The 25,423-nt window shown below is 34.2% G+C and overlaps 1 protein-coding gene across 2 annotated transcripts; it reads left to right on the forward strand.

The window, feature by feature from the left end:
* Positions 1-4,831: 4,831 nt before the first annotated feature.
* On the forward strand, positions 4,832-25,423 carry CALB1 (calbindin 1; the record flags this gene model as incomplete). 2 transcript variants are annotated; one of them, XM_082674884.1, is made up of 11 exons in its annotated part: positions 4,832-4,910; positions 5,403-5,479; positions 9,328-9,402; positions 17,623-17,706; positions 17,822-17,878; positions 21,061-21,138; positions 23,621-23,676; positions 23,766-23,805; positions 23,935-23,988; positions 24,895-24,966; positions 25,310-25,423. In XM_082674884.1, 11 exons carry the CDS (start codon positions 4,832-4,834, stop codon positions 25,421-25,423), a joined length of 786 nt encoding a protein of 261 aa, XP_082531010.1. The 2 variants fall into 2 exon arrangements, with proteins under 2 accessions (XP_082531010.1, XP_082531011.1); XM_082674885.1 differs by lacking the exon at positions 9,328-9,402.

Genomic DNA, 25,423 nt, shown 5'->3' on the forward strand with positions numbered 1-25,423 from the left:
TTCAATCTTTGGGAAAATAATATCAGATGACAAGATGAGGCTGATGAGGTATCTTGCAGAGAACCCAAGTAGATAAAACGATGAACTCCTCCCAGAAAGCTTAATTCATCTATTAAGGACACTTCTAGGGAATTCCCTGACTGTCCAGTGGTTAGGACTCCGAGCTTGCATTGCAGGGGGCACGGGTTCCATCCCTGGTCGGGAACTAAGATCCCGCATGCTGCGACATGGCCAAAAAAAGGACACCTCTATGAGGAGCTATGATGCTAAGAGATAGTGATTTATTATATTCCACAAGCGATTGAACCCTTAGTGAAAGATTTCTGGGAGTGTTCTTTTCTGAATAGACATTAAGTAAGCATTCATTAAACCTGGGAGGTTCAGTTTTCCAATTTGCGTAGTGAATTGGAACCACAGTAGCCTTAATATGAATGGAGATATGGGTAACTCAGTACCATGAAATGGGAAATGCATTTTAATTACCCCAGGGATATTTTTTTTTTTGCAAACGAATTGCTTCTATTTTTATGACAATATTGGATCATGAACCCATTCACCTTAATGTTGAGTAATGAGGCCTATAAAGCAGGTCATAAAAATGCTTTGTTTGCAATGCTGCTTTTAGAAACTCCAATCTTATGGAAAAATCACTCTCATTATTAAAAGCTTGTGTAGTTCTTCAAGAATCCTAGAAATGAAGGATTCCCATGAACTTAAGAAGACCCTTCTCACCTTAATTAAGGAATCAAAGGATTTGAAGACAATAGTAAGAATTATTTCTAAATTTTCTTCAAATCTATATAAAACATACACTTCTTTGCTGCTAGCATAAAGTAGAATTTAATCTAGAAATGGCTGAAAATATTCTGAAAAGAGACATTGTAGGTACAATTAGGTAACAGTCTGAGACAATAGACCAATAATAGTTTCAAGGAAAAATATTCTCTGTTGACTGATATTTCTGCTATTATATATATATATAATGAAAATCTCACCTTAGAAAATCAAAAGGTAACTTTCAAGAATAGTGAATGCAAATTAAGAGAAGACTAATAACATATTTTTACTCATTAGATTAGCACAAAATTTAAAGGCAATAACATTCATAGCTAATGAGGATGTCATCCTCACACTTTGCATGAGTTGCTACAAATTGGAGAAAATAGTCTGGAAATGTGTATTAAAATTTAAAGTATGCACAATTCTGAACTAGCAATACTACTTTTGGGGACTCTGTCCTACTATAATTAAAAATACACGTATTGGGAATTCCCTGGCTGTCCAATGGTTAGGACTAGGCGCTTTCACTGCAGTGATCCGGGTTCAATATCTGGTCGCCTGGTTGGGAAACTAAGATCCCTCAAGCCAAGGGCCAAAAAACAAACAAACAAACAAAAAACAACAAGAACAAAACACACTTGTATCTAAGATAAATGGATAAAGGTGTATGTTGCACTGTTGCAACATTGTCTGTCAGTAAAAAGAAGAAAAAATAAAAAAAATTTAAAAAGCTAGAAATAACCTGAATGTCTATAATTACAGTTAATCAATAAAAATATTATTTGACTATAAAAATTATGAATTAGATGTTGATGTTAATATTGGAGGGATGCCTTTGATTTAATAATAAAAAGTTACAGAGTAATATAAAGAATATAGTCTCTTTTCTGTGAAAATTAAAAAAAAAAACATATTTGTGTGTTTGTAAAAGCATGGAGATTTTAATATTGATTGCTCAGGGTAGTGGCAGTACTAAGAGACGATTTAAAAGGGGGCTTTAGATCTCCATAATCTACATTAGTTCCCTCAAAAGCCATTCTACATAAAAAGAAGTAAAAAGAGTGTGCTTGCTATTTGCACACAGCTCCAAGAAAATCACCTATTCCTTTCCCACCCTAAGCAAATCACCACACGTAAAAAATGTCACGTGGAAATTCTGAAGTCTTCTTAACTTCAGCAAAGTAAATTGGAAAGGAGCTGGCTTTTTCATATATATCTTTAAAATTTTTTTTCAAGCTGTCATGTAATATATTTTTTAACATCTTTATTGGAGTATAATTGCTTTACAATGTTGTATTAGTTTCTGCTGTATAACAAAGTGAATTAGCTATATGTATACATATATCCCCATATCTCCTCCCTCTTGCATCTCCCTCTCACTGTCATGTAATATTTTTGAAACTTAAAACAATACTCTAAAAAAAGTTATGGTGGGGCTTCCCTGGTGGCGCAGTGGTTGAGAGTCCACCTGCCAATGCAGGGGACATGGGTTCGTGCCCTGGTCCGGGAAGATCCCACATGCCGCGGAGCGGCTGGGCCCGTGAGCCATGGCCGCTGAGCCTACGCGTCTGGAGCTTGTGCTCCTCAACGGGAGAGGTCACTACAGTGAGAGGCCCATGTATCACAAAAAAAAACAAACCAAAACAAACAAACAAAAAAAAACTATTTAGGAATAGTTGGAACTATTTAGGAATTTATACCACTGTGTGTTGGGTGGGAGGAGGGTGTCGGGGGTGTTCAGGAAGAAAATTAGTTGTAATTACTAAAAGTAATAGAAGTTTTAGTTGTCTTTTCATTGGTTTGTTCAATTCATGTTCCTTCATTTTTTTCCCAGCAATTTTCCTTCTCTCCGAACTGTACCCAAAGTTTAGACATTGTTAGCTGTTAGGACTAGAAAGGGTCAGAGTGCTTCCTCAGATTATTCTGTAGTCAATTCTTTCTCACCCTGTCTTTGAAGTGATAGCATTTGCTTCCAAGTTCACATACTATATTTTTTCAAACAAAGTTCCTGCTGCTAATATAGTGGCAAACTAGATTTAGGATTAGTCTTCCAGAATTCATGAGCTTGCACAAGCTATTGGTCTTTCATTCCCATGACCATTTCTCCTTGTAACCAAAAGTGCCCACTATGGAACTAAGTTTTCTCGTGCTTGTTATCTAAGAAAAGTTAGATAATTTAAACTTCAACTCTCACACATGCAGAAAAATTAGGAGGTTTATACATACATAGTAGTTTGTGCATACCTCCATCATATCTATTATGTCATGTGTATGCATGTGACTATATCCCCATAAATCTAAACTTCAGTAAGGCAGGCACCATGTTTTTTATCTCATTATTTTCCAGTGTCTAGCAGAGTGCTTGACATAATAAGTACTAATAAATGTTTATTGGATAAATAAAAGTATAAATAAATGAATATTTAATGAACGCCTATTTAGTCCAAGAATAGTTATTTACCTTTTGTGTAAACTATTAGTAGTAGTATTGTTCTGAGGCTGCATAACAGCCTCAGAAGCTAAATGTGAGAATCATATAAAGTAACTAAAGTGAAAATAATTTGTGTACAGCAAAGTACTATGGAAGTGAGAACTCCATTGAGAAGATTATTGAAATAGGCCACAGATCCACTACTAGGTAGACTTACAGTCTCAGAAACATAGAATTGAGGGTTCTCATTCTCAATTACACATGTTAAAAAATAGAGCTTGGTGAATTCACTTTAAATCTATATTGGCTGTATTTGAATTTTCTCTTATTCCTTAATTTTGCTTTTGTACCATTCTAATCAGACACTTAAGATACATCTTCAGTGGACCTTGAGGTTTCAAAATATTCAAAACCAAATATTTTAGAAGTATTTAAGTAAATAAATTATCTAAATATATTATTTATTGTATTAAAATACATAAAGTTTTCAGTTAGTTTTTTTTCCCCCCAACTCTGATGGTAACTTCCAGTTTCTGAAAAATTTTTTAACAGGACTTGCTTGGCATAGCAAAAAGAAAAGATATGTGTGTTCCAGCCACTGAGCAGGGCCTTGGCTGAGTCATTAACTCACCTAGGTGTGAACTTGGACCAGATCCTTGGTTTCTCTTTTTTTAGTTTGCTCATTCTTTCTAAACCCAAAGGAGATAAACCATAATATCCCTAAAGATTACTTCCTTCTCCTAACATTTTATGATTTTATAGTTTAATTCTGTCACTTTCCAATTACAATTCTGCTTCAGGTTGAAAAAAAAAAACCCATAATCCTGCTTTCTCATGTTGGCAAGTCTTGTTTATATAAACCATCTTAAGAAACATTCATGTGATGGTCCTCACAAGCACAAAATAGAGTAGTTATTGATATCAATATATTCCTTGTATACATTAATTAAATTAATCTAATATTTGCCAAACTTTCACCTGACTTTGTTCAAACAAATACTAAAACATCTTGGAGAAATCATGCACATACACACACACAATATAAGTATCATTTATGTGGTTCTACCCATCATTAGCTTTCCTCCTCCATCTGAAAATCAAAACCTCTTCATGTACGTTGTTTTACTATAGTATTCAGGAGTAAGATACCTTTTGGACATAAGAATGTGGAGGGAAATTAGTCTGTTTTCAGCATCCAGTCTCTGAGCTAAGGATTTCCCACCACCCGCTGCTTTCTACACTTCAAAACTACTGCTCCAACTAGATTTCCTGGGAGGAGAGGAGAAAACTGGAAGGGAGGGGAAGAAGGTTGGTGCGAGCAAGAGGCGGGGTTGAGGAATGGGAGGCAAGAGGAGGCGTGGCCCGGCTCGACTGTCAAGATAAATACTGAGAAGTGGGTGCCGGTTGTGGAGAGAGAACTCCGGAGGAACGCCAGAGCTTAACAGCACCGAGGACAGCGCCTGGCAGCGCCTGCGCTCTGCCCTTCTTCCTCCAGCAGCCCAGGATTTCTTCTTTACACACACACACACACACACACACACACCCTGAGGTTCTCACCCCACTTTCGCCCTGACATACTCACACACGCATATTCCACGCAGACACACACTCCGCTATACAATGGCAGAATCCCACCTGCAATCATCCGTGATCACAGCCTCACAGTTTTTCGAGATCTGGCTTCATTTCGACGCTGACGGTGATTATCTTCTCTCTTTTGAAGAACCTTGTGCATGCCTTTTCCCTCCCTTTCCCCTTCCTTGAGGCTCCTGATCTGATTATCCCTCATTTCTTTTCTTCACTTCTTCCCGCACCTCCCTAATCTTATCTCTCCATTTGGCGGCCAACCATTAACTTTAAAGTTTATGTATTGTTTCTATGTTATCCCAAAACCGTAAACTTTTATTCTCCAAGAATGGTACTCATAAAAAGGGGGGGGGGATTTAGGGACCCTGCCCCCCAAAGTTTCTACGGCTACATTCAGCATCCCAACCAACCTCCTTTGCCCTTAGTGGGTCTAAATGTTGACACGCCGGGAGGGGAGCACTGCTGCGCCTGTATCCTTTGCGGGTTAATGAATATCGAGGCAAGAGAGAACCTCTCCGGTGGCCAAATAGCTGTTGTGGAAATTGAATGGGGAAGAAACTCAGAATGAGATGTCTGACACCTGGGTGCCTCTTTGTCTTTACAGGAAGTGGTTACCTGGAAGGAAAAGAGCTTCAGAACTTGATTCAGGAGCTCCAGCAAGCGCGGAAGAAGGCTGGATTGGTAGGTTGAAGTTTGCAAAGGAGTAAAAGGACCTTCGCCCTTAAATAAATAGATATTCTAGCATTCTCATAAACAGCCAGCGAAATCAAACGGTTTCCAGGAATGTAAACATTTATTTACTGAGAAGGGGAGAAAGGGCGCCTTTCCAAATTGTGGAGGGAGAGGGAGAGGGGGAAGGGGAAGGGGGAGAGGGGGAGAGAAAGGAGAGAGAGAGAGAGAGAGAGAGAGAGAGAGAGAGAGAGAGAGAGAGAGAAATTCCTTAAAGGGAAAAAACCTTACAATATGAAATCAGAGCTTTTAGAATATAAATTCTATACTTGTACTTTCTTTAATAGTGCTTAAAAGGAAAGTGTGGGTGAGATCTTTTAGCAGATCACCACCTCTTTGATTGAGTTCAGTTAGGTAATCTTTAACTTCTCTTTAACAGCCTGTAAGGGGGTAGAAATACATTTCTTCCCCTTGGTGGTCAGGAAACAGATCTGCAGATTATGGATCTCTTATTCTATTGCCAATTATTATTCTTGTAATGTTGATGTGGTTGGAGTGATGAGAAAATGTCTTGTCTTGACCTTCCTCTCTGGGAGAAAGTTGTACAACTTTGCAACATAGCAATGAGCAAGGAATTTAGCAAAAAGGGGATTCATTTCTGTTGAGAAGGAGAAAACCAAAAGTTAGAGATGTAAAAAGTAATTTTAAGACCTTCACATATTTTAAACAAGCAAAGTGATACTCTAATGAGAAGCAATTAGTGGTGTTTTGAAAATAAGCTATATTTGTAATTTAAGCCATTAGTTAATTAAACAAATGACAATTTTTACTAATTATGAATGACTTCCTTTAGGTATAAATTAACCTGTTAAGAAGAGATATTGTCAGCATAAAAATAAAATATGCCCAGCTTTAAAACACAGATGAGATGATTACATAGAGGGAAATAGGTTAAGAATCTTACTAATCTATTGCGGTTTATGTAAGACTGCATTTCAGAAGGCAATGCTGGATTTGGGCTAGAGAGATGTTACCAATCTTTCGTCTTTTTGACTATCGTTAGAGATTTTACATTATAGACTATACATATATATATATCTTTAGAGGAAAATATAGCTGTGTGTGAATCCTTTAGCAGATCACCACGTCTAGAATTGAGTTATATATATAATAGTACACATATATTATATATATCTGTACATACAATTTACTAATAATTCCCTTTTTGTTCTATCTAAATTGAAAATTGTGTGATACACATCTCTGTACAACATATTCAAAAGAATCCCAGAGAACACTAAAATATATTATGAAGCATTAAAAAACTATCAATTGCTAAAATCCAATGATTTAAATCAAATTGATTTAAAACCAGATAACACTCTGGGAATTGTTTTACCCAGATTTAATATTACATAAATTTGAAAGTATAATAGGATGAGATCAAATAAAATTGAAAATGTTTTATATACATTCTCCATTCCCTTCCCCCACCTTATACATTACCATATAAATAAATTCATGCAATACTATCATTATAGCTCTATGTATCTTTGACTAATAAAACATTTTCTTCCACATTTAAAAATACAAATATTTAAAAATCTGGTTGGAAAATATTACCTGACATAAAATTTTTCATTAAAACCTTGAAAGATGCTTCCAGCAGCTAAATGATTATATTTTAATTGTTCTGGAAGTAATTTTAATATTTATTTTCATTTAGAAATTCAGATATTTAGAAACTCTATACATGTTTTCAGATACTTCTTTTCCTCTTCCCATTTTAATATTTATACTTTTTGCAAACAGTGACTTCATGTTAGAGTTTTAAAGATTTTAGATCTTAATTATTTTTTTCTACTGCCAAGGTTCCAATTTTAGAATATTGGAAACTGTAATTATTAGATTATTATACCAAATTTGAGCACAGGTACAGGATTATATCAAGTTGCTTAATACCTTGATTATTGAATATTTTGTGAATTATGTAATATAGGCTTTGAATAGTTAAAATCTAAATCAAGATATGGATTGAGAGATTCATGTAGTAGACAAATATTTCACTACCGACCCCATTGTACTAAATCTACTTTTATATTTTTTCTTCTCTTTTTTTTAGAACTTAAAGGTTGACCTTATAAACCCAGTTTCTTTGCATTTCTAGCAATAGGATAACAGAGTTTACTGTATTAATGGAAACATTGTTTGGCTTATCATATTAATAATGTGAAATTTCAAAAATTTCAATAATATTAACTATAGGTGAATATAACATTAATGAAATATAACAACCCAGTCTACTTTCAGAGCTACCATTTTTCACTAAACATAGTTTTTAAGTTTGCATTTCTTTTTTATAAAGCTTTAATTTGTTATTATTATTATCATTATCATTATGTTTTACACTGTTTAAAACATAAATTTGGACTAGAGGTATACACTGTTTTAAGTTTACTTTACACTTTTTTGTTACTTTAAGGTATGTGTAAAGAACATAACTGATAGTCACACTATTGCCACTTTCACTTTCTTACAATTGTTGCTGTAATAAAATAAATAAACTTTAATAAATACAAGTTGAAATTAATCCATATTGGAAGAGATTTTTAAGTCTATATTAAATTGCTTAATTACTATTTGTTACCTCAGTTCTACTAAAGATATTTACTTTTAACCAAAGCAGGATTTTGTAACACTAGTAATAATAATATTCAGCCTCAATATAGCCATCAAATTATATCCCTAGAGCAAATGTGTGTGATAGATAATATCACTATCTTGTTAGTTATGATAAAAACTGAGACCTTAATTTACTTTTCCAAGGACACAGAATAGGACACTCATAAAGGCTGACCTATTTTACATAGGCTTCAGTTAATGCAAGAGGGCTATTTTAAATGGGCTATGTTGAAGACCCAAGGGTATAAATCCAACTTCCTGAATACTAGTTCTATGTTCAGGTTACTAGTTTACAGTTCAGAGCTCTCTAATCTGGCAATATGTGAAGAGATTATGTAAGCAATAGAATACATTGAAAAAAATAAGTCAAATGAGATGAAAGCATTCACTTTGTCACTCTTAAACATGTCTTATGTACATAACTAAATGGGAGAGAGAACATCATCTTGGAAAAAAAAAATGGAAACAAGGAAACACTGGAAAACTGCTCCCTAAATTACCCTTGGAGTCAAAGATCTTAAGCATATACAGTCAGTGACCAAAATAAGGTCATCTGTATTGTCTGTCTCTAATGAAATTGCAAATTGGTCAAGTTATTTTTTTTAATCTGACACATATTTTTCTGATTTTTAATTTGTAAGCAAAGAATGTTTCTAACTACTTCCATGCTGGAAACATTCTTTGCTTACAAATGAGTTGCTCTTGAACATTCACATTATTTGCTTGTCTGAAAACACATATTTTTAACTTCCATGGATAAAACATGTTATAATAAATAAAATGTTATAGGGCAATTAGTGCAGAAATATAAAATAAACTTTCCTGAAGCAAGCAATGTTAAAGTACTTTCACAGTGATCATTATATTTAAATTCACTAAATGTTATGAACTGAATGATTCTGACTACATTCTCAAAGGATAACATATTCTGAAAACTAATAATAGAAGATAAATCATAGTGATTGATTCAGACATAATAATGTCATTTGAAACCAGTAAAAACTGTATATCACTTGTATCTTAATTTTCATGAAAATAGTTAATCAGTATGCATAATTCTGAATGGTGCTAATTCCAGTTTTTCTTTACAACAAGTTATTACACCATCACAAGCATACTGTTTGTTTGGTTTTTTTTTAAAAAAAAAAAACTTCTTACCTGCTTTTTTATAATTTTAGGAGTTATCACCTGAGATGAAAACTTTTGTGGATCAGTATGGGCAAAAAGATGATGGAAAAATAGGAATTGTAGAGGTAAGGAACTTATGCATTGTTCTCATATAGTTTTAATAAATGAGATTTTTGGAGTTGTATTCAACTCAAACATGATATGGCAAGACCTGTTCCAAGAGGTTTATTTTACTTAATTAACATATTATCTTTTGTTCAGAAATATAAAATCAAAAACTGCTCAGAAATTAAAGAAACCTAAGAATTTGCATAATCCAAAACTGAAATTTAATACATTATGAAACTAAGACCTGGAGAAGTGAAATGATTTGCCTTTGACTATGTTAACTGTTTGCTGGCACTGGTGCAGTTAGAGGCTCAAGTCCCTAACTTCTGGATGAGTACCCATCCCATTACATTACCCAGATTCAGTTCAATAAAACACCAACCAAGTACATGGTTCATTGGTATTTCTTATTGTTTAACAGTGTAGACTTTTCTGTTAGAATATAAAATAAAGTATTTGCAGTCCCTAAATGATATCATGGCAAAAAGCTGCATGCTGGTTTCTGAAATTCCATTTTAGATTAGCAGTTGGCCTTATAAAAACATAAGAACTTAGCTAAAGTCAGTGAATATTTTATGATGTGTTATAGGTACAGATTTCTTTTGAGTCTTTAAGAGTTAAAACTCTCGGTGTCAAATCTTATCTTTTGACAATGACTTTTCCCATTGAGGACAACTTTTTTTTTGTCTATGAATCAAGGAGGCAAAACTTTGACTATACATTAATTCTTCAGCATTCTCAGATTTGTGAAACAGCTGTTGCTTCCCTTACTTCTACTTTTATAAAATCTAGTGTCTCAGCTACTTTCTTTAACTCTGCAACCCATTAGAGAAGTTGAGTGAACAACTTTGTCCAGAAAAATTAATAAGGTCATATTTTAAAATATACCAAATACAGGCATAATTATGTTATTTATATAATGTTCTTAATGTATTAGATTGTGAAGTATTCTGGCTGTCAACAACATTTAGTCATAATTTACCTTTGATTCAGAGAACTAACCTGGTTTTCAAATAATTGATCTTATAGGACACCTGTGATGTCAATGTGAAATACACTTATTTTTAAACAGCTACCACAAATAGAGTTAAGGAAGAACATACTATTATTATCTTTGTAATTAAAATATTTCCCTGGAGTATACACTTTCCCCTTTGCCCATGTGTAACTCATTACTATATAAATAGATAAATTAATAGTAATGGGACTTATAGACTGACATAGAGGCCAACTAATCAAGATATGAATCATCAAGGATAAGAAAATAACTTTGAAATGAACATAAATGAGATGACATAAATCTAATTATTCAAAACAAGTGGAAATTCTAAAATCAGTGAAATTATAGATGTGGCTATTTCAGAGTTTGGCATACTTTATAATTCTAGCAGAGGAAAGACTGTCATCTTGTATTTAAAGTATTTCACCTTTAAGAACTCCAGTGGGCTCAGCTATTTATTTTAATTTCTTCAGTGATACTGGGTTGTAACAGTAGCACAAAAAGCATGTATCTGATTCACATGGATTCTACATTTTTAAAAGGATGAGAAGGATGAATCTGTTTTGAATCTATATTTTACTGTGTATGATATGGTATAATCATTTATGAAGCATTATTTGAGGTCTAATTTGGATGGGAGACTAGGAGTCACTAGCAGATACATTTTCCTAGAGGTTTGATGCAAGAAATTTCCCCAGAAGTTTGAGAAAAGAAACTGTTATAGGAAAGAAAAGATTTCTGTATGAGGAAAGATAGAGAGAAATAGGTAACAGAAGTGGATGAAGAAGTTAATGAAGACTGAAATGAAGACTTGAGGAACTTGTTATAGCAATAACAGTAAGAAAAAGAATTTTCATTTATTTGTATACATTACACAATTTATAGAGTGTTTTCAAATATGTGATCTCACTTGATCCTCATTATAACAAAATAAAATAAATACAAATATAAAATGAGCATCTAATTTATAGTTGAGGAAACCTGTGACTTCAATAGAATTTCAGCCATTTTCCTTTAAATTACTCAGTCTTTTTTTAAAATTAATAATCCATACATTTTCTGCGTTAAAAGAAAATATTTGCAAGCTTCAGTTCATTGATTACTTATGGCAAGGCTTAAATTTAGTCTGGTTGAACAGGGATGTACAAAGTATAGAGAAGTTATTTGACCAAACCGCTTGAAACATAATTTGGGAAGAACTTTCAGATCAGTGGAAGCCGAAAGAGATTAAAGGGAGAGAAGTGAGACACATAAGAATTAATTAGAAAGTTTAAGTATTCCAGGACAGGGAACTTTTTGTCATATAGGACCTGTGGGAAAAACTAGCCAAAATTTCTCATTTTAAGGATAAAGAAACTGAAGCCCAGAAAGGTTGAATGATGTGTCCAAGATCCCACTGGCAGGGAGTGACAGAACATTTATACAGGCCTATGTCTGACTCTGATTCCAGAATTCTTTTCATTAATCTGAGTTATCAGCCAAGACACAGAAGGAAGTGGGGAGGGTGAGTACTTGGAGAAGTGAGAATGAGAGAATGGGAGAACAGGGAAGAGATTGCTGCTGTAGTTCATATGCATGTTGATTGTGTACTTAGCCTGGTTAAGCAGGAGGGACAAGAAAAAGGAGAGGTTCTGAAAAAATCATTGTAAAAAAGGAATTGAAAGCTACAGATTACATGTACAAAATGGAGAAAGGGAGAGTGGGGAATGCCTGAATTTGTAATGTGCTCTCTAGTGTCACCAGAAAGTTGTATTAAATAAACTTCATCCTTTCTGTTTTCCAACTTATATATCACTTGCTAAGAAATACTATATATAACAAGAAATACAAATACACAAATCTCAGCCAGCTATGAAGGAATGTAAAAATCCAGGTTTTCCAAAATATATAATAGTCTACTTACTCCCATCAACTCCCATCAAGTACACCATCACTTCAGTGTTCAAAGGAAAAAGGGGTTAGATTTGCTTGTTTTGCCCACTTAGCAGGTGTACACATGGGCTCATCAAAATCTAATCAAAGTAAACCAAATGGTATTTAAGTGGCAGTCTACTTTCCTGGTGGAAACAGGCCAAATTGACTTGGCTGTAATTGAAATGTGTCGTTCAAAAGATTAGAAAATATAGTGGTTAATTTGCAAACTTCTGTTCTAATGAAGTTGACTGATACTTTCCAACAATATGCTTTTTATACCTAGATATGTAAAAATATGTAAAAAGAAGGGTAATGTACAGATATGCTTTCTTGTGAACTTTTCAATTTTATGTCTACAAAGAGATTTTAAAATTCACACAAATACAGTTCGGTAATAAAGAGATTGTTGATACAAACTCAAAATAGGAGCACTGAAATTCTGAGATAATTTAACAAATACCGTGACAGTCAAAATGTTCTAAATTTATTCAGACTAATAGCTCTATTGCAGAGAAGACTGATTAAAATAGTTAAAGAGAGAGACTGAATGATTTAACAGATAATAGAAATTTCTTCTCTGGTGCTCACATTAAGTATAGATATTTCCTTTAGCGGGATGCCAAATCTGCAAACTTTTCACCTGATCCCTTGGGAACTATGTGGGAAACTACCAACCTCTCCAGTCTATTGTGTCTCTTTGTCCAGGTCAGTGCATCCACTGGAAAAATAGGTCTACAAGCTATTTTAATCCTAAAACTATAATAACCCTCCCAGGGAAGCAGACACTTCTCTAGACTTTCCTTCTTTTCAGCCATAGTGGGATTTGAGCACGTGAGTTTAACCATAGTAAATGTAATTTTTTTATAGCAGACTACTTTTCTACCTCAGAATTTGGGGAAATGACTGACAATAAAGTCTGATTTAAAAGTTCATTCTGGATAGATTTTTAAAAACAGTTTATTAAGAAAACTTTTTGACTGACGATTTTAATGGAGGGTGATGGTAAAAGGACAAGGTCTCAAAATCAAAAAAGTTAGACTGTCTGATTTCAAAATAAGCTATGTGATAGCAGGCCGTTTATCTTCTCTGAGTCTCTGTTTCCTTGGCTGTGAACAGGGGTGACATATGAGTATCAACATCAAATGTGATAATACATGTCAAACAAATAGATAAACTCTGGCACACTGTAAAAACTCAATAAATGTATTTGCTATTATTATTAAAAATAAAAATATTTCATTGGAAAATCTATACCATTTTTCTGAATGTCAATCTTTTTCCCATTTTTATAACTTGTCAAATTCAAATTATTAAATTCCACCAGTCTTTAATTTGTACAAAAAGATTATTTGCCTTTCAAATTTCCAGGTTTCCTGGACTCACTTCTCATTGGCTAGAAAAATATTTCTTTGGTTCCCAAACCAAAAAAGTGAATGTTTTACTAATATGTGTTGAAGGAAGCTAACATGCACCAAGATTGTCTTCAAAAGTTATGCCTCATGTGTGCTTTAAAAGATATAGCTCAGTCACTTATATTTCTAGTAAAGTTACTTCATGTGTACTCTCCCAGCACCTAGCATGTTGCTTTGAAACTGTCTGAAAAAAACTTTTTTTGAACTTATCTGCCTTCCTGTAAAGTTCTTACTATCGATGACTACGAATCTCCAGCATCCAGCACAGTGCCTAGTAGGTTCTGAATCATAGCCACATGAGCCATAGCAAGGGATTTCAACCTACTCCAAAACACAGGCAAGGGCTCGATTTTATGCCTAGGAATAGAAGACAGATGGTAAAGATCCCTGTCATGGGACAGGTTGAGTTCCTTGGGGAGCATATCTGAGTTGAAGAGAAGCAATGAGGAAGTTTATTAGGAAGTGCTCTTGGGATTAATATCTGTGGAAGGTAAATGAAAAGAACAGGGCTGGGCAGAGGGAGACTTTGGGCTGTGATATAGTCTCAACTTCAGTTGACCGTACAGTGAGCTCTGAACTGGGATGAGCCTTCAGAGACGTCCCAAGTTTTCATGAGAGGGCTAGGTTTTATATCCCCATATGCATCAGTCATAGAATTCAGCTTCCTTGGGGAACATAGCTCTCTTCAGCCCAGGTAATCTCCCAAAGAGACCTGGCAGTTGAGACCATAGCAACACTCCTAGCACCTAAAGAGAGCTCTGGATGTCATATCACAGTGACCACCCCAACCCCTATCCACAACTCAGTAATAAGTTATTTGAATTATCTCCAAAGGAGCTTTATTTCCATTTATTGGAAGCCTATGCTGACCCTAGTCAATTGCCTTCATTCGTTGGTTGAGTAAAATATTTACTGAAATTTTTGCAGGTGCCAGGCAAAGAAACAGTAATTAAGACACAGACCCTTTCCTCAATATGTATATAGAGTGATAGGGAAGACAGGCAAGTAGAAATTTTTGCTTCCCCACTCTCAGTGACAAGCAACAAGCGACAAGCTTCATAAATGAAGCTTTGAGAGATTCTCCTGTGGCAGCCACAGTTATCTGCCTGCCACTTATTCCCTTGCTTTTCTCCACTCTCTTCTCCAACCCATAATAAAGTTTTGAGAGTTTATAAAAAAGCAGGTAGGTAGCCCAAGAGCTAAGAAATCACCAATAATCTTGGAACAGGTAGTACTGGATACTACTATGGACAACAGTGACTTAGCAAAACAGAGACAAAAGCAGCCCTACTTAACAGCTTCTATAAAAGACCTCAGGTACTTTGTCAATATGGTCTTAGAGTCAACAGCTGGAAAGTTACTGCACCAGCTCTGAAACTTGAATATTAATTCATATGCATTGTGAAACACACCTTGAAAAAGATGATTTGGGGAATTCCCTAGCCATCCAGTAGTTAGGATTAGGCACTTTCACTGACAAGGACCCAGATTCAATCCCTGGTCTGAGAACTAAGATCCCACAAACCACATGGTGTGGCCAAAAAAAAACCCACCAAAAAGCAAAAACAAAACAGAAAACACACAAACGATGATTTCTTAATGTTCACTAATAGCCACATCCTATCCACACATATTCACTGCTTCTTTCTTAGTGACTAGTTGTCTTATTACAATGTTTTATGTGTTTAAAACTCATTTCTAATGTCTGTAAAATAGGACAGCACTGTATTCAGTTTAACATTAACAGTTCAATTAAATTAAAAGGTTGACTATTTTGCATGTAGATATAATATGTATTTTCTTATAATTAAACCAACTAGAACCAAAACGGCATGGGCAAAGAGATATATATTTATACTACATGAAGAGCAATTTTATCATCTCTATATTTGACATTCTAGAGACCTCTGAACTTTATGAAAGTTATATGAAGTTTAATTTTTGAAACAAAGATGGTTAAAATTTCCCTAATTTTACATGTGGTCATTGCTTACTAGCTCATTCTTTTATTTTTTCTGTTTTTATATATTTGGTGGATTTTGGTAAATAGAATTTTTTAAGAAAAATTATTATTTTTGTTCAAAACAACACATAATAATTAGGAAAATCCAAGCAATGTAGAAAATTGCAATGAAGATGGAAAAAAATGCTCACTACAAATCATATTAAGTAGGTATTTTTAATGAAGTAAAATTATCAACCAATTCCAAACATTTATGTCAGGCACCTAACATTGAGCACCACACTGAGTATTCAGAGGATGCAGACAAAGAATAGACTTTGCCCTCCTGAAATGGATAGTCTATGGGGAGGTCCACCAAAAACTTACAAAGTGGTATCTGACAAGTTACATACCAATAAATAGAGAGTTGGCATTGGCTATTTCCTGTTTCCTAAATAAATGCTTGCATTAATGCACAACCAAACTAGTGGCCTTTGTCTCAAAATAAATAAGAAAATGTTTTCTGAGTCATACTAAACATCCTAATAAGATGTCTGGCCCTGTCTCTTAGTTTCATCCCATTATTAGTGCCTATAAACTGAATGATTCTAAATTGAGATATTATTTCAAAGATCTAAAAACAAGATAAGTTAAAGGACATATTATACAGGCATAAAGAAGCTGAGATTACTTGCCTATAAGGTAGAATGATACATTTTATATTAAGTTTTATATTTTTTAATGGACCTAAAAGGACAACATTTTTTTGAAGTGTGAGAGTATTTCCTATAATTTGGTAGAACTTTCGGCATTTATGCTGAACTTAAGGTTAATCTAGACTGCAGATTCTTGGTCTAAAATCCAGAGATGAGGGTTCATGCCCGTACTTCAGGGGATTCATCAGCTTCTGGAAATTAGATGAAATATAGTGTTGTAGGTTCATTCTTTAACGGTGAAAATGTAGTGATTCTAACAGATTCTCAAAGTCATTTTGAACCCAATACGTTTAAGAGACACTGGTTTCTATTTCAACTCCTTATTTTAGTGACGAGGGTGCTAAGTTCCAGAAATGGCCGAGGGAGTTGCTGGGGACCACAGCTAATTAGCAGCTGAGCCAGGAATAGAACCCATACCTTCAGTGAGGCCATCAATCCAGCTCCCTTCCTCCCTGCACACAATAGATAGATTATATTCATCTTAAAATGGGATCTGGAGTCCTTCTTTCTGGAAAAAAAAAAAATGAGCATTGAAGTTACGAAATGAGATCTAAGGAGAAATGTAATAGGGTCACTAAATGGAGATCATCGAATAGAATTCAAGACCTGGACTCAAGCAGCAGACGTTCTTTTAGCAGAAACCAAAAATTTGAGAACTGATATTCACTATTACTGGTCAATTTCCACTGTTCTTTGTGAATTGTCTTTTCCATCTCTCTTTCCACTGTCTTACAATTGTCTTGAATTTCCTTTCCTTTGCATCTCTTAATAAGCTTTCTCCTCAGACTTGGGAATGCATTTTTTCCTTCTATCCTTTCCACTGCATTCATATTTCTCATAGTTTCTTTTATTCTACATGAAATGTATGTCTCCATGTGTGCCATTCTGTGTTCCCTGAGAGGAACAAGACCAGATCTGTGGCACAGAAAAGATGAAGGGGTCAAGCCACCAGGATGAGCCTGCTTCTATGTCTAGCAGATGAGAATTGGTCAAATAATCCCTATCTGAGCTTCCTATGCATGCTTGCTGTGGTCATCTCCCAGACCAGAGAACCAGTCACTCAAGGACACCCAAGCACTGGAAAACACAATGGCACTTTGTAGGGGCAAAGTATCAGAAAGGGAAAATCGATTATAATGTTTTTCCTTTCCTAGTTTTCTAGGTAATAAAACTATGTTAAGAAAACCTAAGAGCAGGAAATGTGAGAGACTTGCTTTCAAGCTCCTTACAACAACTTTTTAAATCTTTTCTAGTTGGCTCATGTATTACCCACAGAAGAGAACTTCCTGCTGCTCTTCCGATGCCAGCAGCTGAAGTCCTGTGAGGAATTCATGAAGGTATAAGAAAGCTCTGTCACTGAATGATGTTTTCAGAAAGCTACTTAAAATAGGAAAATGGCTGCCTTTTTTTTTTTTAATATATTTGGTTTTCCTTATCCAAAATAATTTACAGACATGGAGAAAATATGATACTGATCACAGTGGCTTCATAGAAACTGAGGAGCTTAAGGTAAGCAAGTAAAAACATGTAAGTTTTTTCCTGTCAAATATAATTATGAACTTTGTAGCTTTTTAAAAAGCCTCCCACAAAAGAAACTAATGTTGAGCAATGGCGCATTTTCACCCACTCTTCCAATTGTTAATAAAGAACCAGATCAAAAAAGAGACTTCAAGTACTTCTTGAAATTCTGTTCAGCAATGTAAAATTAGCATTCTCTGTGGTACATACAAATTGTTATATGAGGTAGCTGATAGATAGATAATGATATACTAAGCCAAATAAGTTGGTTATTTTCATTAAAATTTGACATTTTATTTTATAAATGAAACAGCTATATAAATAGATTTCTCTTTCAAGATAAACAATTATTGGACACCTACTGTATGCCAGGGGCTTTACACACATTTAATCTTCACGTGAGTTCTTTGAGATTAGTATTACCCCAGTGAGGAAAAAGTTAAGAGAAGTTAAGTGATGTACTGAAGGCTACACAGAAATAAGACAGAACTGTGATCTTTAAACTCGTCTGTTTCCAAGACCCCTAGCTTACTGCCTCTCAATAACAGCAATAAAAACAAAGTCCTAATATAATCAAACTTCCGAAAAACTGCAACTTTGAAACTGAATTTATCAATTCATATCTCACAGATGTATATAAGAGCTGGTGGGGGAGGAAGAAGATGTGAAGGAAAAGGCAAAGAGGTCTGAAATCAAGTCTTACCTCTGGACAAATCTCTATATCATTCTGCCTGATTTATTTCATCTTTTATGTGGGGGTAATAATACCTTCCTTTCAGATTTATTGTGAAGATCAAGTAAGATGTTGCACATGGAAGATTTTGTGAAATACAGGCACAGTATAAATTATATTATTCATGAACTCAATAATTTACTAGCCTTCAGAAATATAGAAGCATCTTTCTCTCATTTCTTTAAATTGACCTCAATACTTCTCAGTCTGGAAGACTATTTTCTCTATCTTCATGGTATAGAGTGACTAAAAGGGAAGCAAATTAATAATTACTGAGCACCTACTATGTGGCAGGCATAGTACTAGATGCCTAAAATATATTTTAACATTTAATGCTCACAGAAAAGTTACAAGGGAGGTATTATAATTCCCATTATACAAACAGAGAAACTGAAATTCAGAGAGATTAGATAATTTTTAAAGAGTACACAGCTGCCTGGGAAAAGAACCTGGTTTTGGACACAGAATATCTGATAATGATAATAATGTTTTTTTTTTTCCCCACAAGGCCAAACATTTTCAAGCTTCAGTCATCAAGAGCTACCTCTTCTGCTATTATGTAGGGAAACATGAATATCAAACACAGTTTCCTGGTCATAGTTTAACATGGTTTGAGTTACATATATTTGTACCACTGCAAAATTGCTAAAACATATTTAACTAAAAACACTTACAGGGACTTCCCTGGCCCTCCAGTGGTTAAGACTTCACGCTTCCACTGCAGGGGACATGGGTTCAATCCCTGATAGGGGAACTAAGATCCCACATGCCTCGTGGCACAGCCAAAAAACTAATATTTTTAAATTTCTTTAAAAATTTTTAAGAAAGGGAAATAATAGTAATAACATCTTAAAAAATAAAAACACTTAGAAATGTAAACATTTTTCATGTGAAATCACCAAAAACAATGTCTTTCACAAATTTGCAACTCAGCAACCCACAAGGTTACCCACAAGGTGACAGTTAAACTATTGTGTTTTTATTCTATTGGACCAAAAAAAAATCTTCCAAAAATCATTTCAAGTTCATAATGAAACTTTAGCTCATTTCCAATACTGGCCTTCTTTATTCTAAATTTTATTCTCAGAAGAGATTCTAAATAGAAGTACTCCTCTCTGGGGAATTTTGAAGATAAGTTGGCATTCTTTTTTAATGGATCTTTCAAGAAAGCTAATTTTAAGATCCGTAATAGAGTAAAACATTGCTTGCTCTCAGACACGACTTTGAATCTCAGCATCCCGAGGTTTCTCCCAGGCTATTTTTGTGACCACCATTTTAGTCTCTGATGAGGATTTTTAACCCAATTAGTCTCTGACAAAAGCCTCATATGGTTCAAAAGTAAAATTCACCCCCCAACAGATAACTTTGAATTTTCCATGCTTTACTTTGAATTTGAAGTGGAATGTTTGAAGTGAAATTAAATTTATCAAACCAAGAAAAAGGTCTCCTTCCTTGAAAATAATGAAGTTAAATCAGCCCAGCAGAGCTAGAAAATCTGGGAGGGAGATAACTGAAAAACTGAAGAAACCCAACCCTTCAATAATGTTTGGACATAATATCTGCTCAGTTTTCCATAATTGCATTAATTCATTTTCTGAACAAATAAAGAAGTTGCAAATGAACAGCACTAGACAAAATGAAAGACTTTTTATATTAAGTACTTACACTGTCATTTATATGGCAAGTTTTTGTAAAGCTTTAATTTATTTCTCTGGTAAAAAAAATTAAATTCACTCCTAAACTTCAACTGTCAAATTAATAATCATCTTTTTTCATCCTTCCCACATTAATCTCTACTTTGATGTGATTCATATATCCTTCAAAGATTAGGTAACATCTGCAGCCAACTGTTTTAGTTTGAACAGTCAGCTGAAACATTCTAACCAAGGTGATTTGTACCACATCAAGCCTAAAAGCCCTCTGGTGAAATGTACTTCATATTGGCTATAAACTGATGTGGAAATACAGCTTGTGAGGGCAGAAAATGCACTTGAAATTAAGGGTAGGTCTCCACCTTCTTTACTGATAATTGTTCACATATCTTACAAAGGTTTAAGGGGGTCCCTTGTGTTTCTTGTTTCTTGGAGAAGAGTTACATGAGTATTTGTGAAGATAGCATTAGGTAGAAATGCATCCATTGGGCTGGCTGGTTTTACAAGTCTTTACTCTGATTCCTACATGGTGTACAATCCAGATACTTCTTTAATTGAAATCATAAAAGCATAGCATAGCATAGCAGACTGTGACAAATCAGTTTTCAGTCAAAGAGGACTGCTGGAACGCCAAGAGTACCTCCCTTCTAAGCTCCTCCCGTTACCCGGTTCTACCCTCAAAAAGAGACTTCCTTTGTATTCCTGGGGTGTTCCATTTCAAGGCAGGCTGAAATGAAAGCAGATTGTTTGTTACTGATGAAATTTATCTGACTTTTTTGTCTTAACAGAACTTTCTAAAGGACCTGCTGGAAAAAGCAAACAAGACTGTTGATGATAAAAAACTAGCTGAGTATACAGACCTAATGGTAAGACTGATCTTGAAAAGACTACAGCCAAGAGCCTATGAAATATTACTGTGTTCTGGCTAATTCCCAAGTCTACACAGGATGAAATAAACAAGCCATGGTGTGGGCATCACATGCACATAGGTATCATTTCACTTCAAAAGTGAAATACCTAGGGATGCTTGTACCTTGTAAGGCTGAATGCTACAAGTGTATTGTAAGGCTGGCTTTAAGGCTCAGCATATGAGCATTTCCTTTCTTGTGGAGGTAGGTAATTTTCATCTATCAAAATATCACTTGTTTTTCTTACAAGCCAGTATAATTATATCACATATATATGTAAGTTACATTATAGATATATAAATTATATCACCAAAAACTCATTTATTATAGAGATTCTGAATCCATTTTTATCATGTCTTAGGAAATCATTGATTTTGTTAGAGTTTAAAGAAAACTTCTGGCTACCTTATTCATTGAGTGACTAAAAATGGATATTTCTTCCTTCTTTCTTTTGATTCTTGTTATTTTGGAATATTGTCTTGGTGCTTTGGGTGAGGAAGTCCAAATACACCCTGAGCTTGATGCTATGGTAAATAGTATAACCAAAAACTATTTTAGAATATTGATAATAGAGTGAAGAAAACTGCTTTACACATAAGCACTTAATGTTTGAAGAATGAATGAATAAATTTATAAAATTCCAGATAAAATAATACAATGTCCATGAAGTTAATTAACTTCCAAGTGGGTAAAATTTGTTCATTTTGATTCACAGCATTAGGACTATGAGGAAAAAGCCTTTGCCAAACTGATTAAGCCATGGCCCAATATTTTGGCAACATTATTTTAATTGTTTAATTCTTGAAATTCAGACAGTTTTAAATTATCCAGATCAGTACATATATTTATACACACTTTAAGTACTATAAATGTACAGTGAATTCTTACCTCATTGATATAAATAACTTGTAAAACATAAGTGCCTATTATAACAATTATGTTATTTTAGACCAATAAAGGAGTTCGAATTTTTTCCTGAGAAATAATTTTATAAAGAGTTTGATCATATTTGATGTAACTGAAGTTTACTTTCAGCCTGTCAGCCTACTTTTATGTGGGGGAAAAAAACCCACTAGAACTTTACTATTGCCCTATTCATTATACAGTGATATTTATTATAAAGTGGGACTAATCTTTAGTTTCAAAGCAATCAAAAAGTTTTCACTGTAAGGAAGTGTCCTCTTTAATTCCTCATTACATTGCCACTTACCACAGCACTAACATACACGTGTTACAATGGGCAGATCTACACTCTGAATAACTTTTGGGAAATGGACAATAACCTACATTTATCAATTTTCTGTTTTGCGCCAGTCTTAAAGGATGTCTACTTAAAGACTCCTTTCCAAGTAGAAATTTGAAGCAGCCTTTTTAAAACCACTCAGATGGGAGTTTTCCCCCTGTTGAATTGGCCTGGCCTATCTGGTTAAATGTCATAAACAAGCTCAAATCCAGGAAGCAGATTAATCAAGAACTAATTAAAATTTAAATATATTTGTAGGGAAATATTTCCCTGTGGACACTAAACTGTGTGATCTGGTGTCCAGTATCTTGGCAGACACTGTGACAATTTAGAACTTTTATAGTCAATGGACTATAAAATGTTGCATTAGTAACAGATCCTGAAAAAATCTACCTCCTACAAAGGATTGTTAGAACATCTCAGACCACAGAATGCCCTTCTTTTTTTCCCTAAAGAGACCTCATCAAACCTATATCCCTTATGATCACACTCCTTTCTTTAAAAACAAAAATAATGCCACTTTCTCACATATTTTATATATTTTGTTTTATATGTAGTCCTTCTGTATAAAATATTAGAACAGTAGTTGCAACTTTCTAAAATGTGAATGCTTCCCAAATATGGGTATGAATGTGTTTATACCTGGCTGTGTCTTGGTATATGATGTGTATGTAAGTGCAATGGGGAAGTAAGGAGCTTTATTGAGTACCTAGTACCCAAGGCAAAATAAAACAATTCAAACTTACTCAAAAATTTGTTCTCTGAGGATTTATTCATATTATCTGCTTATTCTGATTGTACTCTTTGATGCTCTAAAAGAGAGAAACAAATTAAATATTAATTTTCATACTATTATTTGGAAAGTTTCAGGATGTGCTATGTACTGCCAAACACCATCTATCCCACATCTTGATACATATAAACACATATTTGCAAGAAAAATAAATGATTATGTTCCAGAAGCCTAGCCTAAGATCACTATTACTCTGACTATTCTATATTGTTCTGGTAAATTTTGGCAATTGGCACAGGTCATAGAATAGAAATTTTGCACTGAAAGTTTAATAGATGCTAGTTTCTAGAATTCTGTTGTCTATATAGGTAATTGATAACTCAAACTGCTTTATTTTGAATTTCCTTCTCCTTAATGCAATAAATAATTCTTCAATGGCTACAGTAATGCATTCTGTCTTTCAGCTGAAATTGTTTGATTCAAATAATGATGGGAAGCTGGAATTAACTGAGATGGCCAGGTGAGTTTAGGAACTATGCAAATATTATTATAAAAAGCTGATCCTTGTCAAAAATCTAATGTATTAATATAATGTTTTTCTCTCAAAAGGTTACTGCCAGTGCAGGAGAATTTTCTTCTTAAATTTCAGGTATTTCTCTTTTTCTCTACCATAAATAATATTTTTCTCAAAAGGTTAGAATGTGGGATATTTGCCAAGGGAAACATGATGGAATATAATAGTTGCATTTTAATCTTTGCTCTCTTCTCTATCATTTAGGGAGTCAAAATGTGTGGGAAAGAATTCAATAAAGCTTTTGAGTTATATGATCAGGTAAAAAATTTTTCTTATCTATAATTTAATTCTTTAGAAAAATTTGGAAAATGCTCAGGAAGGGTTAACCTCAAACTCAAGGTTATATTAAAAGAAACATGAGCTATTAAAATTACTCAGCCAATTTATTCTTGTCATGGGAAATGAGTTATGTTATATCCCGAATTAGACAAATTTGATTCAAATCCCATGCAACAATTTATCTCCTGTGAGGCTTTGAATAAGATACCAAACTCCTCTGATCCTCAGTTTCCTCATTTGTAACCAAGAGATAATAATACTCACTTTGCAGGGTAGAATGAGGATTAAGCCAATGAAAATATCCAGCAGAATCCTCCCATTAAGCGTATGGTAAGATCATGTGTGTGAGGAAAGGTTGTGTATGATGTCACTAGTTAACATGTTTTGTTTCTTCTAATTTCTCTACTCCTGGACCAAATCAGTCCTCTGCAGGCTCTAGTACAGCCTTTCCACTGCCTGATGTGACATCAAGCCAGTAATATAGGTTCCCCAAGCCTATGTCCTCACTCATATGAAAATATTTGAAATTTGAAATATTTAATGAAAATTTTTAATGAAAATATTTAATGAAAAATTTAATGAAAATATTAATTACTTCAACGGAAGGTGGTGATATTGTTAACATAAAGTGAAATATTAAATGTGAAATCACTTTGAAAATTTCAAAGCATTTTACAAATATAAGATGCTGAATGAGAGGGAATTCATATCTATTTTGGAACTTGGGAACAGTTAAAAATTTGAGTGCCTGACCTAAGAGGTTAGAATATCTGCCAAGTTTGCAGTAGGAAGATTTTCTGAGGATTTCAATTATTTCCAATTTACTACATTCTCCATTATTATGGATGAGTTTGCTTATATACTGTTTTATTACTCCTCCCTTAGGATGGCAATGGATACATAGATGAAAATGAACTGGATGCTTTACTGAAGGACCTATGTGAGAAAAATAAACAGGTAATCTAGTTACCTTGCCACACTTCTTAAGCAGACTTGATGGATCCATCTAGAAGCAACCTCACATCCATTTTGGAGAATCTACTTTAAAAATTTATAGAGGAGCAGAAGTAGATTTCAGTTCTTAACCTGATTTGGTACTAGCCTGAATCAGTGTTTAACTGTGATAAACAGATTTCAAAAACAACCTTGTGATTTATCCACATTTGTACAAGAATTTAATCCAGCTCTTTTCTTGATGGATTGATGTAACAAGCAGTTTCATCTCACATTTTATCACTTGACAGTGGTTAATTCACTTCCATGTTTAACTGGATTATAATACATTCTATGTTCTATATAGGATCTGGATATTAATAATATTCCAATGTACAAGAAAAGCATAATGGCTTTATCGGATGGAGGGAAGCTGTACCGAACGGATCTTGCTCTTATTCTCTCTGCTGGGGACAACTAG

The sequence above is a fragment of the Grampus griseus genome (genome assembly GCF_964374135.1).
Source record: "Grampus griseus genome assembly, chromosome: 17".
In the NCBI taxonomy this organism is placed as follows: Eukaryota; Metazoa; Chordata; class Mammalia; order Artiodactyla; family Delphinidae; genus Grampus; species Grampus griseus.